The 21,022-nt window shown below is 43.3% G+C and overlaps 1 protein-coding gene and 1 pseudogene across 1 annotated transcript; one reads left to right on the forward strand and one right to left on the reverse strand.

Annotated features, from left to right (window-relative positions):
- Nucleotides 1-12,744: 12,744 nt before the first annotated feature.
- Nucleotides 12,745-19,082, reverse strand: LOC119506107 (annotated as a pseudogene).
- A 313-nt stretch (nt 19,083-19,395) lies between these two features.
- LOC119506161 (Y-box-binding protein 2-like) lies at nt 19,396-20,790 on the forward strand. The gene has a single exon (XM_037799159.1). It carries the CDS (start codon nt 19,396-19,398, stop codon nt 20,380-20,382), a length of 987 nt encoding a protein of 328 aa, XP_037655087.1. The 3' UTR covers nt 20,383-20,790.
- The last annotated feature ends 232 nt before the right edge of the window (nt 20,791-21,022 follow it).

Here is a 21,022-nt window from a genome sequence, read left to right on the forward strand (position 1 = left end):
TGGTAGAAAGAAGCATTAGTGATGTAAGGAGCAAAAGGAAATGAATTACTTTTAGTGCAACAGTTTTATTAATGGATGTTTTGATTGGTTTGTTTGTTGTCCTCAAAAAAAAAACAAACTTCTTGTTTACTTGTTTTGAAAGAAGATAGACATCTGTTCATCAGGACCTGGGCCCCCTTTAAAGATATAACAATACTTAATTTAATAGTGGTTTGCACACAGAGAATATCACTTCTTTACATTCCATGTATGGTAAAATATATATTTAATATAAAAGCATTTAATGCAAATATATAAATGAATATTCAAATGGATGCATTTTCTTAAAAAAAGCATGCTTTCATATTTTGGAATGTATTAAACAGGTTATAAATTATTCATTTTCAAAAGTTTGTGATACGCTTCTAAAGAAAAACTTGATCACATTTTTAAAAGATATAATTATGGATTCTTTCCTTTTTGCTTTTAAAATTTTAAAAGACTTGGAACTCAAAACATTTCATAGAAAATATAAACAAATATTTAATATCTCGTTTGACAATAGAGCCCACCATCTACAGGCTATGAATTTTCTGACAGAATCCCATTATAAACAAAGCAATGGATATAATCTACACTGATAGTACATGATATTAAAACCTTTTATTTCTGTGATCTTGGGCCAGCTGTGGTATATTAAAATGTGTGCCCCTTCCCCCCAAAAAAATATGTTCTTAATCTTAACTCATTTCTGTATGAATCCACTGTAAAAATAGGACAACATATGGATGTTTTAGTTAAAGTGTGGACAACTGAATGAGGTTATGTCCTAATTTGGAATACAGGAGTCCATTATAAACAGAAGAAATTCAATTGTAGAGAGAGAAAATCAAAGGGAGGAGTAGAACATGGAAGTTAATGGAACATGAAAGAGGAAGAAGATGCCACCGTGCACATAGCCATATGATGGAAAGAGCCAAGGGCCCAAGGTTCACAGGCAGCCAGTCCCACAACAACACATCTTTTAGGGAGAAAGCGTCATCTTGTTTAAACCTTGATTTAGGACTTCTCCTAGCCTCAAAATCAGGAACCAATAAATCCTATTTGTTTAAGCCAACTCTGGGTATTTGTGATTGCAGCTGGAAAACAAGAAAACAACCCTTGCAAAGAATCTCAGTGAATGAGATTTCCTATATACACACACACACACACACATATATATGTATGTATGTATGTGTATATATATGTGTGTGTGTGTATGTATATATATTCGTCTTCCCATATATATATATTTTAGAATCAAATGCAAGGATATACAATTGCATCATTGTTATTGGAGAAGTTATATGGATTAACATATAACATATAAGAATTGGCATGTGAAATTTCTTTTTTTAATAGTTAAGAGTGTTAATTTTTTTTAGTAAATGTGTTATTATGTTTCTGGGATGAAAGAAATATGCTTCTAGAATTCACATGGTTACCAGGAAGTGCTGTCTTCTCATGCTTAAATTATCAAAGTTTCTGTAGGTTCAGTAAATCTTCTCCTTTAAATCCTCATACATTTCAATTTTATTTCACCTATTCCTTAAAATCTCTTGGGTTAAACAAAACATGGAAAGAAAAGTCTTATCTGATGCTATTCCCTAAGTTACATTGCAATAATATACACACAATAAAGCAGTTTGCTTACCAAGCCATGAAAACTGCTTCTCAGCTAGAAATACAAATGTTCTTCTTGATTGAGTTTTAATGAAGACAGATATATGCATCTGCAAGTGCATAGAAAAGGAGAAGAGGAAAAAGCAGAAAATAGACTGCAAGTGAATGCATTTACGGGCATGCAGAACCTGCAGGCTTTCTTTTGTCTGATAAGAATGTTTCCTGTGATTTTTAATGTAAGGAAAGCACTAGTTTGTATGCAGCAACTTTTCCTACTACTCCAATCTACTACTGTGTCTCCTTTTCAGCCTAATGCAAGACTTTCCAAACCAAGACTTCTTTTTTTTCTTTCCTGATCTAATTATAACAGCCTTTTCTTGACAATCAACATCATGTTACATTCCGTGAAATTGACTTGTGTTTTAAAGTGCCATGTTTGCCACAACCCAAGTTCACTTTCTCTTTTCTTTTAGCCAAATATTGCTGCTATTCAGAGTTCTTACATATCCATCCTCATTCCTATGACAATAGATAGGTTTAAATTCAGAGTTTCTTCAGCATAGCAACTTTGCTTGCTCCTTTAAATGTGAATCCTTGCTTTAAGAATATAAGCCTGACAAATAGAAAATGGTTTCTATACTATTCTATAAAGTGCAATTTCTTCATATATATGTTTATATATCACTACCTTAAATCATGTTAGAACTCTCTCCCCAAATATGACCATCAAAACTACTTAGTCCTTAATATTGGTGAATAAAATAAAATAATTTAATACTTGAAACTGACACCTTTAATCTTTAGCATATTGGTTGTTTTTTTTTTTTTTTTTTTTTCCTCCACAATTGAATTTCTTTCCCACAGCTCACTGATGCTGTAAACTCTAAGTGAAGTGGAAGGGCAGGGCAATCAAAATACAGAATATTGAAAAGGTTGAAGTAGTAAAGCACCTTTCCCAGGATATATGAGACATTAAGATTCTGATATTTTATATTAATGCAGAGATTACATTAGGAAAGGAAAATGGTACAACAAAAAGTCATATATATATATTGAATTATGAACTAACAGCAAGTGTGGGGGCTGTCAAGTCCAAACTCCATAGGGCAGGCAGCAAGCCAGAAACAGGATAAAGGTGATCTTGAAGTCCTTAGTCTGATTTTCCCAGAGGAGGATGGCTGACAGGAAATTCCAGCAAGGGTCAATGCTGAAGTTGGCTCTAAATTCCTCTTCTGACTTCTTAAATCCTTGGTTCTGGTTTTTAAGACTCCCAACTGATTGGTGTTGGATTCACATTTCTGAGGGCAATCTCCTTTGTTGATCATGTATGGAGTCAACTGATTATAGATGTAAATCCCATCTCAAAACACCCTTACCTTATCAAGCAAGCCAGTGTTTGTCCAAACAACTGGAAAACTGGACAACATAACCTAGCCAAGTAAACACATGAAATTAGCCACCAAAAATTATAATCATTGAAATACTTTAATTCTCTCAGTAGTGTACAGTGGAGTTTTTCAAAGGCTAGATGATGTGTGATGTCACAAAGATCAAATATAGAATCAGATGGGAATCCAGCTGCCTTCTAGTAAGTTAGACTTTTTTTAAGTGCGTATATATATAAACTAAAGCCACTTTCCACAAAACTTTGTTTCAGGAAATGTAATCATTTTATAAAGTAACTAAGATATGTTTACTACAGTTATTTAAACTCACTAATGAATAATTAAGTTTAAATGTTTCTGACTTTCAATTCCAAATATGGCAAATCTTGATAGATATAACACACATGAAAAGATCTTTAGTGTCCTCAATAGTTTTCAAGAATATAAAGGGCTGTGATGGCAGAATGTTTGAGCATTGCTATTCTAGACTCTAAAATCTAGTAGAGGGTTAATCAGTTTTCTCCATGTTGTTCCCAAGAATCCCTTAGGGCATTAGTATATATTATGATGAATCAAATCTCTGTATCTTATTGTTATTTCTTATTCTAAGTTCTTGATAAAAACTTGCTTCCACCCCTCAAGCAGCTTATGCCTTTTCCTGGGGGTAGAGAGCACCTTGAAAAAGTAGCTAATAAATAGTGATGTTTGTTATCCTGGTTCTCACAATTTCAATTTTTCCTTAAAGACACCAAAGAAAGATACATGATTATGATACTGATCAAAAGCAATCTCTGTCCAATGCACTCAAATGACCAATTCCTGAGACACTAGAGTTTCAAAAAGAGAGAGTTTATTACTAGGTGTGAAGCAGGAGATCAGATGGCCTAGAAGCCTGAAAATCTGTCTCCCAAACCACAGCAATTCTGATAGCTTTGTAGTATGAAAGATGGGCAGGTTTTAGAATAAGAACAATGGCTTGAGATGAAGAGGTTAGAGATGATCTATTATTGACAAAGCAGATTGATTACATGCTTAGTCACAGAATATATATAAAAAATGGTGGCCTTACTATGATGATGGATGTTATTTTTAGTATTATAATGAAGTATAGGTTACTTATAGGTTAAACTTTAATCTATTGCATATATCAGGTAGGCCAATTTGGGCTAGATCTAGCTCTATCAAGATAGCTTTGAAATTGGGGTGGGTTAGTTCTGGGCTGACCCAAGGCCCTTCATTAATAAACAGTGGGGGCTGTCTTTAGTGATCATAAGACTTTAAAGTTGAAAAACAGGAAAAGAGGGTATAAGTGAGGGTCAGTCACAAGGTTTTTACAATCATAAGATAAAGGCTATACAGTTATATAATCATTACCAAAGATCAAGACAGCTGGATCTACAGTTCATTAATTTCAGGTATCCCCCTTTGGCTATTCTAATATACTAGAAAGTAAAGAGACATATCTATATAATGATTCCGTAAGCACAATAATTTCTTAAATCCTAACTTCTCTATTACAATTATAGTTTTTAAAGTCTTCTACATAGCTGCTCTGTGATCCTACTCTACAAACCTCAGCTCCAAATTTGAAGAATTTATGCTTAACTTTGTATAATTAAAGGGGTACTTAATTTTACAAGGATTTCTCCATCTATCTTGCCAAGCTGAACAATTAAGTAATGTACAAAATTGACTTTTAAGGCCCTTAAAAACAAATGTAAATGTATCTATTCTCTCTTCTTTTGCAATTTTTTGGTTAGTATCACTGTCCCACAGGACATTTTATTTCCACACTGTACTAGACATATCATATCATTCCATATCTCCCAATATTTTGCACTGCATTTTCTGGCTCTAAAACAGTAAATTGTGTGCCTGCTTTTTTTCTCATACAGATTCTCATTCTAGCATCATGTCTAATTCTTTCCAACAGCTCTGGGAACAGATTAACCCAGCTGGAAGTTCTGTTCTGTCCTGCATCACTTATATGATCTTGAGCAAATAATTAACCTCTCTGAAGCTTTATTTCATCATCAAAAACTGGGGATAATAATAGTACCTCTCTTATATGGTTATTAGAATTAAATGAGCTAAAGCATGGAACGTTTCATGAACACATTAGTACATAAAAATTTTTTCAATAAATGTTTTTTTAATTATGATTTTCTTGCTCTGCCTTAAGCTTCCATCACTCACATTTGTCTAAAAATACATGTCTTCTCTTTGCAAACATATGTATAAATTACCTAAGAAACTGAAACAGGCTAAAATTAATCTGCATTGGAATTTTTAAAGTTGAATACTATTAACTGGACATTTGTTGTTTAACTTTCAGATATTAGTGGTGTCTTTTAAGCTGACATGAAAGTGATATTTTGATATTTTTTTAAAAATTTGAAAACTGAAATTTAGAATCAAGGTGTTTATGAGAAAAAAAGAACTATGTACTTAATGAAAAAAATGCAACATGTGATTCTAAATGTGAAAAACTTTTATGTGAAAATCTCAATTCCAATTTTGCTTCAAGTCAAAGATATCTTTTGCTTATATTGAATTCTATTAGGACCTAGAAATTCTATTAATTTCTGTTTTGAAATAATCCAACCCAGAAAAATCACAAAAGTCTTAAAAAGAGAGAAGATCTGGGTATCTCTTTTATTGATAGCAATGATCATAGTCACTTCTAAACTCAAACTTGTTTAAAAAAATCAACAGTATACATTTAGTTTTTGCTTTCTTATTTGTTTATTTTTAAATTAATCTCAATTGAAAAAACTGTTATTTTATGAGTAAGAAACCCTGGCTGAAAGCAAAGCTAGTTGATCTGTTCTTGGACCTGAGCCATTGTACATTCAAATGTAAAATATACACTTCAATTTAAAAATCTGTACATTGGAGAAATAATAATGCAATCTATTGTGTAAGTTTATTTTTTAAATAAAGCACTTGATTAAAAATGATGATTATTGCTCAGCTCCCTGCTTAAATCTCACCTTTGCTGAGAGAATTTATTAACCAATTTTCTATAATAGCTGTCTTCTACTCTTTCTCTTATATTGATTAACTTTTTCCACAGAAATTTGGAATTCCTGAAAATTTCTATTTCTTAATTTGTTTTATTATCTATCTTTACTAGAATTTAAATTCAGTAAAAGAGAGACTTCTCATTTTCTCAGCAGTATATATTTCCAGTTCTGCGGTCGGGGTTACTGCTTCTAGGGGGAGTGGCGGCCGGTAGCCGAGCCCTCAGCTCTCGGGGCTGCTTAAAGGGTACCGGCGGCGGGGGCTCTTTCCCGGAGGCGAGGGCGAGGCGGAGGACGTTGGCCAGAGTCCTCGGCGAGAGGCGTGCAAGGAGGGCGGCGATAAGGACAAAAACACTCTTCATCCAGTAGGGGTATGCGCCAAAGAGAGAGAGAGAGTTTATTTGGGGGGGGTTACAGGTTATATAGGCTGGTAAGAGGGGCAGGGCTGGAAAGGAGGTGAAGTAGCCTAAAATGGCAATATTGAAGGGAGAGGGGCTAGGATTGGTTCTGAGAGGATTCAGGAGCCGTTGCAGCGGGCGGGGGTTGTTCTGGCCACGGTGCATGCGCGCTGGCGGTGGCAGGAGTGGCCTTGGCACCAGGGAGTGAGTGGGTAAGATAAGGCAGTGGGGAAAGGGCAGTTGGGAGAAAGGCGGTTTCCTCCGGCAAGCCTCCCCTGCCAGTGGCATTTTGGGTGAGGAAAAGGGAGCTGCCTTGACCTCGCTCCTCAGGCTCGGGGGGGCTGCAGAGGGCACTCACGCCCGTACCTACTACCCTCCCCAGGGGGTGATATCAAGTCCCCTGGCCCAGGCCTGGTAAGTCGAGGCACAAGCTCAGTCCCCGCAATTCCCCTTTCTTTTCTAATTAGAGGAAGAGGCTTTACCGGAGAGGTCCGCTAAGGGTGAGGGAAGGGGGAGGTCAGGGAAGGGAAAAAGGGGTTGACGGTGGCTCAGCGAGGCTGGAGCTTAGTGTTGGTGTGGTGCCCGGGCGCTTGACAAGGGCTTCGCTGCAGCGGGCTGGGCGAAGGTGAGGGGTTTAAAGTTCAGGGGTTTAAAGTTCAGGGGTTTAAAGTTCATGGGTTTAAAGTTCAGGGGTTCAAAGTTCATGGGTTTAAAGTTCAGGGGTTCAGAGAAGCTGGAACTCGAGGTGAGAGCGATGTTCAGGTGATTGAGAAGGGCCTCGCGGTCGGCGGGTTGACCGGTGGCGTTGAGGTCGCGGAGGGTTGGCTGTCATCTTGGAGTGGGGGGCGTCAGAGGTGGCGAGTCGCTGATACTGGATTTGCACGAACGAGGAAAAAATGGCATCTGTTTGTTTTCTTACAAGCTGGACAATTTTGCGGATGATGCAGGGTCCTAAGATGAGAGCTAGAATAATTATTAATAGGGGGCCAAGAAAAGGAAGGATGTATGGGAGGATGGGAGTGAAAAAACTGGACCAATAATTGGTGGCTTCACGATCTCTTTTACGCTTTTCCAGTCCCTCTCGGACCCTTTTCAGGCTGTCCTCGACGAGACCTGTGGAATTGGCATAAACACAGCACTCTTCTCCTAGGGCGGCGCAGAGGCCTCCTTCTTTGAGGAGGAGAAGGTCAAGACCTCGGCGGTTTTGGAGCACGACTTCAGAGAGGGAATTGACAGAATTTTTTAGATGGTAAATAGCGTTTTGTAGGTGGCGAATGTCCTCGTCAACAGCCGCCCTGAGGTGAGTTAGGGCGGAACCTTGACTGGCTAGTGCAGCGATTCCGGTGCCAGCGCCGGCAAGACCTAGGAGGGAGGCAATTGTAAGGACGGTGATGGGCTCTCGCTTTTGCAGTGGGGTAGGAGCTGCAGTTCTTTCCAGACGGAGGAAGAAGTCTTCTTCGCTATGATATAAGACCCTAGGGATAAGGACAATTAGGAGGCAAGTTTCTTTATATTCACTGATGACATTCGTGCTGAGACAGGGGGTAAGTCCTGTAGAGGAGCAGAGCCATTGGGAGGAGTTATGAGGAATGAGAAATTTTGCCGAGTTACTGGGAGATGAGTAGCTGGCACAGGCAGTGAGGTCGGGAGAGTTACTGGAGCGAGGGCGGACGCACTTTCCCGTATAGGAGACTGAATGAAAGGTTAGGGGGACGGCAGAGGTATTCCAACTGCATTCCGAGGGGCTGTCTTCTGTGCTTTCTGAAAAGGAGAGGTTGGAGGCAACGGGCTCGTACAGTGAGGAAGAGGTGGAGAGGCAGAGCCAGCAGGAGGAGGTAAAATTGGGGTTGGAGGAGTTCACTGAGGCAAAGGCGGCTTGGATGAGGCTGAGGAGGGGAGAGGAGTAGCGAGAAGGGGGCAGAAAAGGTTGGGGTGGTGGGGTTGGCGATGCGCTGTTTGTAGCTGAGGCACGGCTGGTTGGAGCTGAGGTGCGGCTGGAGAGCTGTGGAAAAAGGGGGTTAATGACTTTATTGGGACCAATGTTAAAGGGCTTTTTTTAAAGCAGTATTTTGGTATGGTTGGCTTATAGCCTCCTTTTTTATTAGAATAAGTGATTCTCGGTCGGCTCCTTTCTCATAGATTCTGAAGCCCCAAGTTTGACCGAGTAACCAGGAGGGATCAGTGGGGAGCTGCACTGTAAGATTAAGATGTGTGCAGGATCCCTTACTTTCTTGGCCGAGCCAGTTAACAGTAGGGAGTTTGCACCCTGTAGGGGCCCACTTTAAGGTAAGGTAATGATTAGGAACAGGAGGCTTTCAATTATTGGCTAATGTCTCACACCCCCAGTATGCACAGTAGTACTCGTTGGGGGAATTACAGTACGATTTTCCAGGATTTGAGGATGGGCACATGTAATATTGGGCCTGGGGATTACTTACCTTTTGAGCGCAGGTTTCTTCGACTCTGGAGACAAAGGTGGCGAAAGGCTTACTCAGCTCCTGGAAGAGCTTGGTGAATTTATTAGGCCGACAGGCAGAGCAATTGGCAAACGCGCGCAAGGCGATGCCTCTGAGGACAGTCCAGAAGGCAGCAGGGGCATTAATATAAGTAGACGCATTTAGAAACGCTCCAGTGCCCAAATAGGCTTCGGGGGGATGATAGACTCCAATGGCTGCATCTTGCTCACTTTGCTTAGCTGCTTCTGCCTGGAAGTGAGCACGCCAGTCAACAAACTGACCGGGGTTAAAAATTGAACGGGCAAGCGAGGCCCAGTCTTGGGGGATGCAATAGTTCATGGCGAGATCCTGTAGTATTTGGGAAGCATATGGGCTACCTAACCCGTCCTCCTTGACGGCCTTGCGAAGCTGCTTGATAGTATCTAAGTCAATGGGATACCAGTCATGCGGCCTCTGTGGGGTGGGGGCAAGGTTAAGAGGAAAACAGCGAAAAGCACGAGAGAAAGGAGGACACGCTTGCAGAGGACTTGGCGCGGGAGTGGGGGTAGGGGGAGCGTTGCCCCAAGGATTGCCTTGAGGTGCAGAAGGCAGCCAGGGGTTGTTAGTCGGCAGGGTGGAAGGAGCGGCGGCAGCTGCCGGTAGCGGCTCCGAAGGGGAGCTCGCCGGAGGGAGAGGCGGGAGTGGGAGGCCCCAAGCGTCGCAAGATGGCGGCGCGGTAGGCGTGGCTAAGACACAAGATGGTGGATCAGCCCCGCCCTGTGAAAGGGTGGGGCCCAAGGCATAAGATGGTGGACTAGCTCCGCCCTGTGGAAGGGCGGGGTAAAGCATATGTGGTTTCCGGCCCAGCTTAGGGCTGATGTCATCACCGGAGCATTTCCTCCCCTCGATGGAAGAAGAAGGAGGAAGTTCGCCATCTTGGCGTGGCGCAGTGTTATTTTGCTTTTTGGGAGTCACCTCGAGCGCGTTGTTAATCTGCTCGACTAAGGACTCCGTGTCCGAGTCATGATTTGAATTAGTATCGCTATCTGAATCTGTTGGCTGGGTTGATAGGGCCTCTTTGGATTTAACGGGGCCTCTATCAGGGGGGAGGGAGCCTTGAAGGCAGGAGCGGATGGTTATCAAGGTGGGGAGCAAGCCGGGAGGGAAGCGCTTGCTCTCATGTTCCATGGCATTAGTGACTCGATCAATAAGGCGATCATAAGTAACAGGGTCCCAAAGATGGCAAGTGGTGAGCCATGGGTTAAAGGGCAGCAGGAGATCCCAGTATATCTGCAGCTGCCGGACAGACACTTTACAGCGATGCGTGTCTAGGAGACCCGCTAGAGCACGAACTTGAGGTGCCTGACATGTAGATATACGATTACCCATAGCTGAGGGGAGAGGAGGGGGAGTTGCTCCCGAGCCGGGCCGGCCGGCTGGCGGGGAGGAGAAGGAGGAGTTGTTTATCGAGCAGAGAGAATGAGATAAACTGTGGCTGCAAGGCCGAAGGAGACGGCGAGAACAGAAAGCAGTGCCCTTTGGCAACGAGAGCAGTCAGGGGGGGCAGTTGCAAAGAGGCACACGGCACCAAATGAGGAAATAAAGATACAAAGAACTGCAGCAAAGTAATGGAGGGGAAGAGGGAGAGTGTTAGGAGGAACGGGGGTCATAGAAGTGCGCATACAAGAGGACGAAGAGAGCGTGGGGGAAGGGAGGAGTTCCTACTGGATGAAGAGAGCGTGGGGGAAGGGAGGAGCGGCTTCGGAGCAAAGAACCTCACACAGCTCCGGAAGCGGCGAGGGAGAGGCGGCCCTACCTTGCAGGCGAGGAAATGGGAAGCTGGAGGGGCGTCCGGGCGAGCGGGTGACCTGCCAAACTGTCGTGTGGAGACGTTCCTCACACGGGGCACCAGTTGCGGTCGGGGTTACTGCTTCTAGGGGGAGTGGCGGCCGGTAGCCGAGCCCTCAGCTCTCGGGGCTGCTTAAAGGGTACCGGCGGCGGGGGCTCTTTCCCGGAGGCGAGGGCGAGGCGGAGGACGTTGGCCAGAGTCCTCGGCGAGAGGCGTGCAAGGAGGGCGGCGATAAGGACAAAAACACTCTTCATCCAGTAGGGGTATGCGCCAAAGAGAGAGAGAGAGTTTATTTAGGGGGGTTACAGGTTATATAGGCTGGTAAGAGGGGCAGGGCTGGAAAGGAGGTGAAGTAGCCTAAAATGGCAATATTGAAGGGAGAGGGGCTAGGATTGGTTCTGAGAGGATTCAGGAGCCGTTGCAGCGGGCGGGGGTTGTTCTGGCCACGGTGCATGCGCGCTGGCGGTGGCAGGAGTGGCCTTGGCACCAGGGAGTGAGTGGGTAAGATAAGGCAGTGGGGAAAGGGCAGTTGGGAGAAAGGCGGTTTCCTCCGGCAAGCCTCCCCTGCCAGTGGCATTTTGGGTGAGGAAAAGGGAGCTGCCTTGACCTCGCTCCTCAGGCTCGGGGGGGCTGCAGAGGGCACTCACGCCCGTACCTACTACCCTCCCCAGGGGGTGATATCAAGTCCCCTGGCCCAGGCCTGGTAAGTCGAGGCACAAGCTCAGTCCCCGCACAGTTCCTAAAAGCATGCCTGGTTCCTACTAGGTATATTAGTCAGTGTTTTCTAAGGAAACAGAACCAACAGGAGATATCTGTAAATAGTATGAGATTTTAGAAAAGTGTCCTATGGAACTGGGGGGATGAATGAATCCAAATTCCATAAGTCAGGCTGCAAGCAGGCACTCTAATGAAGGTCTTAATTAATTCCTCAGGACAGGCTGGCTGGCTGACTGAAGTGTAGAAAGTTCTCTCTTCTAAATGCTGAAAGTTTACCTCCCCATTAAAAACCTTCAACTGATTATATTAAGCATCCTTCATAACTGAAGACACTCCCCTTAGCTTACTGCAGATGTTATCAACCATACATACAATCAACATACTGATGATTTAAGTCCACAAAACATCCTTGCAGCAACAGATAGGCCAGTGCTTGTTGGCTGACAACTGGGCACCATCACCGGGACAAGCTGATACATGAAACTAACATCACTGTCCACCACTTGTCAACTTGGCAGCGACACACATCATGTTAAACCATGCTTAATCTTTAAATAAAAACAATAACAGAAGTATTTTTGCCTAACAATACTCAATTCTCCTGTGTACAACTGGAAATGCACTAAATCTCTCCATAATAGGGTGCAAGTAATTGGGTAATAGTTACACTTAAACGCGATATCCTATAACTTAAATAACATGAACAACACTTCTGTCATATAAGATAGAGAAGAAAACGGAGATAATTTCTTTTTGTACAAATACAAATCTACTCATAAAAAAATACAAGGAAAATATTCATACCATTACATTCCTTATTTCTGTAATGTGGCCTTAGGTCATATTAATCACCTTTTTCTAATACGTATTCCATATTCTCTTTCCCCTCAGCAAACAACTCAGCTGGCCATGTTCTTTGCTTGGTGAGGTGACCCCAAATTTCATTCCTGAAGTTTCTGGGCCATTTGTAGTCCTGTCTGGATTGGGTTGTTGCAGTTTTCTATTGACTTTAATCATAGGGCAGTGTAGTACTCAGAGACACCTTAGGGGATCTCCTGTATTCCAAAAAAAACTGTTCTTTACCTCCATTGTGTAGTTGCAGTCACATTTCCACTTTATAATCAGGATCAGTCACCCAGCCAGAGCAGTAATCCCCTTCCTTGCCTGTGGATTCAGAGGCATGAGTAGCCCCAATTGGCCATGTGTCACTCTTAACTTCCAGTAAAATGGAAACATTGATGTGTCTCCTGGTGGAAACACCCCTCCTTTTGGAAATAAGACCTGTAGACAAGCAGAGCTTAAGGTTACAGGGACAGAAAGCAAATATTTTTCTAGTGGATCACTAGGTGTGATAGTGAGTGCTGCCACTCCCATTTCCACCCCTTGATTCCTGGTCACGTGAATCCTGGCTATGGGAGAAACAGCCCCATAAAGTGGATGCTGATTCAGAGCATACAAAGCCTCCTGAAAACATTGCTCCAGCCTTGCAAGGTATTGCCAACTACTTGGCACTGTAATTGAGTCTTCAAAAGGTTCTATCAACTCAGCATTCTCTGGATGAAGCAAAACTTGGTAAGATCAGAGAATTGCATAAGCATATGCTCGTTCCTGCACTTCCTTTGCTATGAAATGTGTTCCTTGATCAGAAACCATGCTGTGTGGAATACTATGATGGTTTATAAGGCATTCCATAAATCCACAGTTGATAATTTGGGTGGAAGCATTGTGTGCAGGAAAGGCAAACCCATATCCAGAGTATGTGTCCATTCCAGCAAGAACAAATTGTTGCACCCTCCATAATGGAAGTTGTCCAATGTTATCAACTTGCCACCAGGTAGCAGATGATCACCTCGGGGAATGGTGCCATATCTGGGACTGAGTGTGGATCTCCAGTCCTGGCGGATTGGGAACTCAGCAGTTGTTGTAGCAGGTTGGTGATGGTGAGTAGAAGTCCATGAGTCCATGTTGCTGAGTTCATGCATAACCTCCATCCTACCACCAAGCTCACTTTTTTCATAAGTCCATTAGGCAAAAACTGAGGTGTCTGGGGAAAGAAGCTGACCAGTATCCACAGAATGGGCCATCTTATCCACTTGAGTATTTAAACCTTTCTCTACTGAAATCAACCTCTTGTGAGCATTCACAAGGGACACAAATATCTTCATGTTTTGCTTTTTTTTTTTTCCCCACTCAGGTTTATCCACATAGCTCTTCTCCAGAACTCTTTGTCACCAATTCTCCAATCCTGTTCCTTCCAAGTCCCTGACCATCCAACAAAACCATTAGTGACAGCACAAGAATCAGTATACAAAGATACCTCTGGCAGTTCTTCCAAGCACAATGAACTACCAGGTGCATTGCCTGAAGTTCTGCCCACTGTGAGGATTTCCCCTCACCAATGTCCTTCAGGGAAATCCCATAAAGGGGCTACAGTGCTGCAGCTCTCCACTTTTGGTGGTACCTGCATATCATGCAGAACCATCTGTAAACCAGGCCCAAGTTTTCTCTTCCTCTGTCAAATGACAGTAAGGAACACCCCAAGTGACCATAGCTCTGGGTTTGGAAAGAGAAAGTAATGTGGAAGGAGTGGGGGCCATGGTCATTTAGGTCACTTCCTCATGTAACTTACTTGTGCCTTCAGGACCTGCTCAAGCTATATCTCATATATACCATTTCCATTTTATGATGGAGTGCTGCTGTACATGCCCAACTTTATGGCTTGGTGGATCAGACAACACCCAGATCATAAAAGGCAACTCAGGTCTCATGGTGACTTGGTGGACCATGGTTAAACATTCAGTCTGCACTAAGGTGCAGTAGCAGGCTGAAAGCTGTTTCTCAGAAGGAGAGTAGTTATCTGCAGAGGATGGCAAGGCTTTACTCCAAAATCCTAAGGGCCTGCACTGTGACTCTCCTAAAGGTGCCTGCTAAAGGCTGCAGACAGCATCTCTATTTGCCACTAACACTTTCACCATTGGATCAGCTGGAACATATGGTCCAATTGGCAGAGCAGCTTGCACAGCAGCCTGAACTTGTTACAGAGCTCCTTTTGTTCTGGTCCCCACTAAAAACTAGCAGCTTTTCAGATCACTCAGAAAATGGGCCAGAGTAGCACACCCAAATGAGGAATATGTTGCCTCTAAAATCCACAGAGGACAACTAAGTGCTGTGCCTCTTTTTTGGTCATAGGAGGGGCCAGATTTAACAGCTTATCCATCACCTTACAAGGGATATTTTGACATGTTCCACACTACTGGACACATAGAAATTTCACTGACAGTGGAAGGCCCCTTTAGATTTGTTGGATTTTTCTTCCATCCTCTAAGTCACAAATGCATTAACAATAAGTCTAGAGTAGTTGATATATCCTGTTTGTTCACTTGGTCCAGTCAACATGCTATCATCAATATAATGGAGCAGTGTGATTTTCTGTGGCAGGGAAAAATGATCAAGATCCCTGCAGACACAATTATGACATAGGGCAGGAGAGTTGGTATATCCCCATGGTAGAACAGTGATGGTATCCTGCTGGCCTTGCCAGCTGAAAGAAAACTCTTTCTTGTGGCCCATACTAACAACTTTTAAGAGAAAATCATTTGCCAGATCAATAGCTGCATGCTGGGTAATAAGGGATGTGTTGATTTTCTCAAGCAATGCTACTACATCAAGAAGAGCATCTGCAATTGGGGTCACCACCTGGTTAAGTTTACAATAATCCACTATCATCCTCCAAGACACAGCTGGTATCTGCACAGGCCAAATAAGAGTGTTGCATGGGGAGGTGGTGGGGATCACCACCCCTGCATTCTTCAAGTTCTGAAGAGTGGCACTAATCTCTTCAATCCCTCCAGTAATCTGGTATTGCTTCTGATTTAGTATTTTATAAGTAGGGGCTGTTCTAGTGACATTTGCTTGGCTTTTCCTACCATGATAGCTTTCACTCCACAAATCAGGGAACCAATTTGGAGGTCCAGCTAGTTGCTGAGTATGTCTATTCCAAATATGCATTCTGGATCTTGGGAAATAACCACAGAATGGGTCTGGGAACCCACTGGACCCACTGGGAGGTGGACCTGAGCTAAAACTTCATTGCTTACCTGATCTCCATAAGCCCCTACTCTGACTGGTGGACCAGAGTGAAGTTTTGGGTCTCCAGGAATTAATGCCACTTTGAAGTCAGAGTCTAATAATCCTCCAATATCTGATCATTTCCTTTTCCCCAATGCACAGTTACCCAGTAAAATGCTGTAGGTCTCCTTGGGGAAGGCTGGGAGAAAAATTAACAATATAAATTTTTAGCAGTGTAATAGGGTCCTTCCACAAGGGAACATGACCTTCCCCTTATTCGGGGGGCTCTGGGACTATAAACTATCTTATGACTGAGAATTGATTAAGGGCTGTGACTCTCTATTTTTGTAATTCAAGTTAAACTATTGTTCACTTGACCTAGAACTCTTCTGCTTGTACAGATCAAACAATAATTTAGTAGACTGCCCATCTGTTTTACTTCTAGGTACCCCATGATCTACTAGCCAGTGCCATAGGTCTCTGTGAGTCAGATTATTTTGACTGCAACTTTGAATTGGTTGTCCATTATGGTAGCCATGCCCATCTTGTCTTTGGCAATTAAGTGCTGTTATGTGGCTTCTGCCAACTTGTGATCCTATCATCCCCCTGGTGTTTAAGGATTCCATCTCAGTGACAGAAATTCCCACAGTTATATCTGACCTACAGAGAAGGGTGACTACGGCACTCTTTAGGGATGATGGAGCTGGTCTCACAATTTATTCCTCACAGTCCTCTGGATATTCCTGGAATGTGTGAGCAGGTCTTCCATGAAAAATCCAATCTAATATGCCAGTATCTCTAAAACTTTGGTTCCCCTCATTTACCTTATACCAGGGCAGTTCTGGTCTTTCAACATCAGGTAATGTCAGCCACCTTTTGATTCATGTTTCAGCCAATCATCCTAACAAACTATTAACCCCCTTTCTAACCCCTCAGGCTACAATATTGAATCCAGAATCTCTGCTTAGTGGGCTCCTAGCAATAAATTCAGCCTGATCCAGCTTTATATTCCACCATTATCCTACACCCTTAATATCCATGCCCACACATATTCCCCTGATTTCTGTCTATATAAATTGGAAAACTCATGCAGTTCTTTTGGAGTACAGCTTATGGGTCACACTTTGTACCTCACCTTTTGGGGACTCTTGGAACTTTAGTCTAATTATAGGCTTGGGAGAAAAGAAGGAAGTGGGAGTGGGTCATGAAAAGAATTAGAAGTGTCTTTCAAGCCCATTACCTCAGGGCATTCCCTTGCAATATCATCTGGTGAAACAGGATTACTCTCTCCAGACAGAGGAGTGAGGGCTGTTTCCTCAGGGAAGGTGGTCACAGGTTTAGCAGATGCTGAAAGGTTAATCTCTTCAGGTGGAAGTTGGATGGCAGGCTCCTCAGGGCAGACTGGAGGTGGGAAAGCTGTTTTCCCATGGCAAGCTGAAGGTCAGGTAGCTGTCTCCTCCGGGCAGGCTGGAAATTTTGTGGCTGCTTCCTTAGGGCAGGCTGGAGATGGGGCAGCTGTTTCCTCAGTGCAGACCATTACAAGTTTATCTAGCACAGCCTCAGCAGAATCTAGGATTTTAATGCCCCAATGTGATCATTAACAACACGTATGTCCCCATTCCAATTTTCAGGATTCCACTGCTTTCTAATCAATGCCCTCATTTTAAAAGCAGACACCCTGAAGGTGGAGAATTTAGTTTACATTGTATATCTGCTACTTGCAAAATGAGACTCTGGGTCTGCTTTTCTGAGCTCTCCAAACTGCGGCCACAGGAAACAAGACTTTATTTCAAGGCACACATAGAAACTTTTTCATCTTTCTTATGGTGTTTAAGTCCCAAATTTGAAGCTTCAGCAAATCCCTTCCTTCTATAACAGTACTCAGCATATCTAGGAAAAGCCAGTCAATATCATTGTACCTTTTAACTCCACAAATCTCTGTTAAGGTGTCAAAAACACTATCACCCAGAGCCTTGTCTCATATAAGGATATGATTAGCAGAATCAAATGGTGATATTTTGTGCATCTCTATTTCCAACTCACACCATGGACTGTGAGTGCCATCTTGATTACTGTAAATAGTCATTAGTTCCTCTGAATCTAAGCAGAGTAAAAAATCAATCACAAAAAAAGAAACAAAACAAAACATTTTTAAGATTCTGTTTCTCAGGAACCACTCCTGTTACTAAAGCTGCATTAGTTGGGGTTCTCTAGGGAAACAGAACAAACAGGAGATATCTGTATATAGTATGAGATTTTACAAAAGTATCTCACACAACTGTACTGATGTATGTTTCCAAATTCCATAGGACAGGTTGCAAGCTGGCACTCTGATGAAGGTCTTCAGTGAATTCCCCAGTAAAGGCTTACTGGTTGAAGTAGAGACAAAAATTCTCTCTTCTGACTGTCAGAGTCATCACCTCCCCCTTAAAAGCCTTCCACTGATTAGATTAAAGTTCTCTCATTACTGAAGACACTCCCCTTAGCCAACTGCAGATGTAAGCAGCTATAGATGCAATCAAAATACTGATGATTTAAGTCCATGAAATTTCCTCACAGCAACAGATAAGCCTGGGTTAGCTTGACCAGACAACTGGGCACCATCACTTGGCCAAATTGACACATGTCCCTAACCATGACAAATAGTATCCCTCTTTATTCCATATTTTTATTTAATATCACAGTGGACAAGACATCTACCCTCTTTCTGTGCATAGTTAGATACTTTTTGCCCTTGAGTTCTCCTATTACCATTTCCCCAATTATAGATGACTGAATGAGGAGACTAATAATCACTAAGCCACATTCACTAAGGAATGGTTGGATACCTTGAATTAAAGGCAAGGGCCTAGATTCCCTCTTCCCTTTCACTCCTTTTCTCATTTTATGACCTCATGTATCAAGCAAAACTGAGCAACCTTGTTTCCTGCATACAAGAATTATGGTTTATAGACCTGACTCATTCAGCTGTTTAGGTAAGTGGATAAAGGAAGTTCTGCTTCAGTCTCAAGCCTAATTTCTTTCTCCAACATCCTGGAAACACTTTATGAATTGTGGGGAGAAATATCAGTTAATCCAGTTGATTAAAGATGTTTAGACGTGCAATTATCATGAACACCAAAGGGATAAGAGAGGTGAGTGGCATGTCAATCCATAGCAATGTGATACTTACAACAATATTTTAGCCTAAGAATGCCAGGTATCATTATAATTCATATTTTGCTGGTAAGGAAATGTAAGTGACATAACTAATCAAAACATACCCAATGAAAACCAATTGAAGAAACTTCCGGGAGGCAGATTTGGGAAAACATCCCTCTGTCTTCCTGCCACTGTAAATAATGAATCAATCATCTTTTCCTCTTAAAAAAAACACCCAAGACTCACAGACGCAGGTCTTCTGATTTAAAATATTATGCCTCTACACTCTATGACATGGAAAACTTAATTGCTAATTTTAATATTAGAAATTTTAGGAAATTTAAATTTAAAAATTATCAATTCATTCTTGGATTTGCAAAAATATCTTTCCAGTATTAATTTTAAATCTTACTTTGTATGTCCATAAACTCCTACACTAGTCAAACATACACACACACACACGTGCACACACACACATACACACACACACACACACACACGCACTGTATATGGATACTTTTTCTTTCCCATGCAGCTTACTTGGCCTTTTGGTTCTGTTTCTTTGGAGAACCCTGACTAATAAAAATAATATTTGCTGAAATAAAAGCAGCATCACCATGGGTTATGGTGCAAAGTAATTACAGAAAGAAGAAAAAGAGTGAGAGCACAAAAAAATTAAAAGAATAAAATGAAAAGAAGGGATTTGCATATAAGGAACTTATGCAAGCAAAGAGATGAATGTACAGAGTGGTGAATGTGATGAGCAGGGATGATTGCAACCCTGGCAATCCGGCAACGGCGGCCTCGGGGACCCCCGCGCTCCCGGCCCGGAGTCAGGCGGACAAGCCGGTGCTGGCAATCCAAGTCCTGGGCACTGTCAAATGGTTCAACGTCCGGAATGGTTACGGATTCATCAACAGGAACGACACCAAGGAGGATGTCTTTGTTCACCAGACAGCTATTAAAAGAAACAACCCCAGGAAGTTTCTGCGCAGCGTTGGAGATGGGGAGACTGTGGAGTTTGATGTCGTGGAAGGAGAGAAGGGCCCTGTCCCCAGACACTCACCTCGCAGCCAGCCCTCTGTGGGTGCAGAAGCTGCTAATGTGACTGGGCCCGGGGGCGTGCCGGTGAAGGGCAGCCGCTACGCCCCCAATCGCCGTCGGTTCCGCCGATTCATCCCCCGGCCTCGCCCGGCTGCCCCGCCACCCATGGTGGCAGAGGCTCCCTTGGGTGGGGCGGAACCAGGCAGCGAAGGCGAGCGGGCCGAGGAATCCGGGCAGCGGCCCAGACGACGGCGCCCACCGCCCTTCTTCTACCGACGGCGATTTGTGCGAGGCCCTCGGCCCCCCAATCAGCAGCAGCCCGTAGAGGGCACGGATGGGGTGGAACCCAAAGAGACAGCCCCGCTGGAGGGGGACCAGCTGCAGGGAGACGAGCGGGTCCCCCCACCTAGATTCCGGCCCAGGTACCGAAGGGGCCTTGCTTCTCTCCCTAGGCCTTTCCGCCCCCGGCCACCCCAGCAGCCTACCACAGAAGGTGGGGACGGCGAGACCAAGCCCAGTCAAGGCCCCACTGATGGTTCCCGGCCTGAGCCCCAGCGCCCACGAAACCGCCCCTACTTCCAGCGGCGACGGCAGCAGCCCCCTGTACCCCGGCAGCCCACAGCCCCTGAGACCTCAGCCCCCATCAACAGTGGGGACCCCACCACCACCATCCTGGAGTGATTCCAACTCAAAGGACACCCAGAGCTGCCATCTGGTTTCTGCCAGTTTTTCCACCTAACCTGTACCCTACCCATCACCCCCTCCCCCTTTCCCAGAATTCATGACATCAGAACACCGGCTTTCCCCCCTTTTCCTTGAGGCTCAGTTGGGCCAAAGCAACAGCTTTTTGCTTTTCTTCTTTTTTTTCTCTCCCCTACCAAGAGTTGAAGGAAGAAATCCATCCTTATTGTTCAGAGGCGCCAACTCCCTCCCCTAAATCAGGCTGAGAAGGAACCAGCCCGCACTTACCTCCTCCTGGTTGTTTTGCTTTCCCACCCCAGTTTATTTTTTGTTTTCCCTCTACCCCCCACCTCTGAAGCCATTTTATGAACTGTCATGTGCCACCTGAGCCTCCAGTAAAAACAAAAACAGGCAAAAAAAAAAAAAAAAAAAAAAAAAAAAAAAAAAAAAAAAATTATATTCTTATATTTTAAGGCTGATTTAGTAGATAGAGAGCGTAGTTTACTATCTAAACTAGGATTTGGTCACCTGACATAAACGATTTTTTAATCTTCTTTTGGCAGAGCTAAAAAAAAATGTAGAAATCAAAACTGTTGTCATAAGACAGGATAAAAAGTCTTTCTATATAAGCTTACTTACA

The sequence above is a fragment of the Choloepus didactylus genome, chromosome 1 (genome assembly GCF_015220235.1).
Source record: "Choloepus didactylus isolate mChoDid1 chromosome 1, mChoDid1.pri, whole genome shotgun sequence".
Lineage (NCBI taxonomy): Eukaryota > Metazoa > Chordata > Mammalia > Pilosa > Megalonychidae > Choloepus > Choloepus didactylus.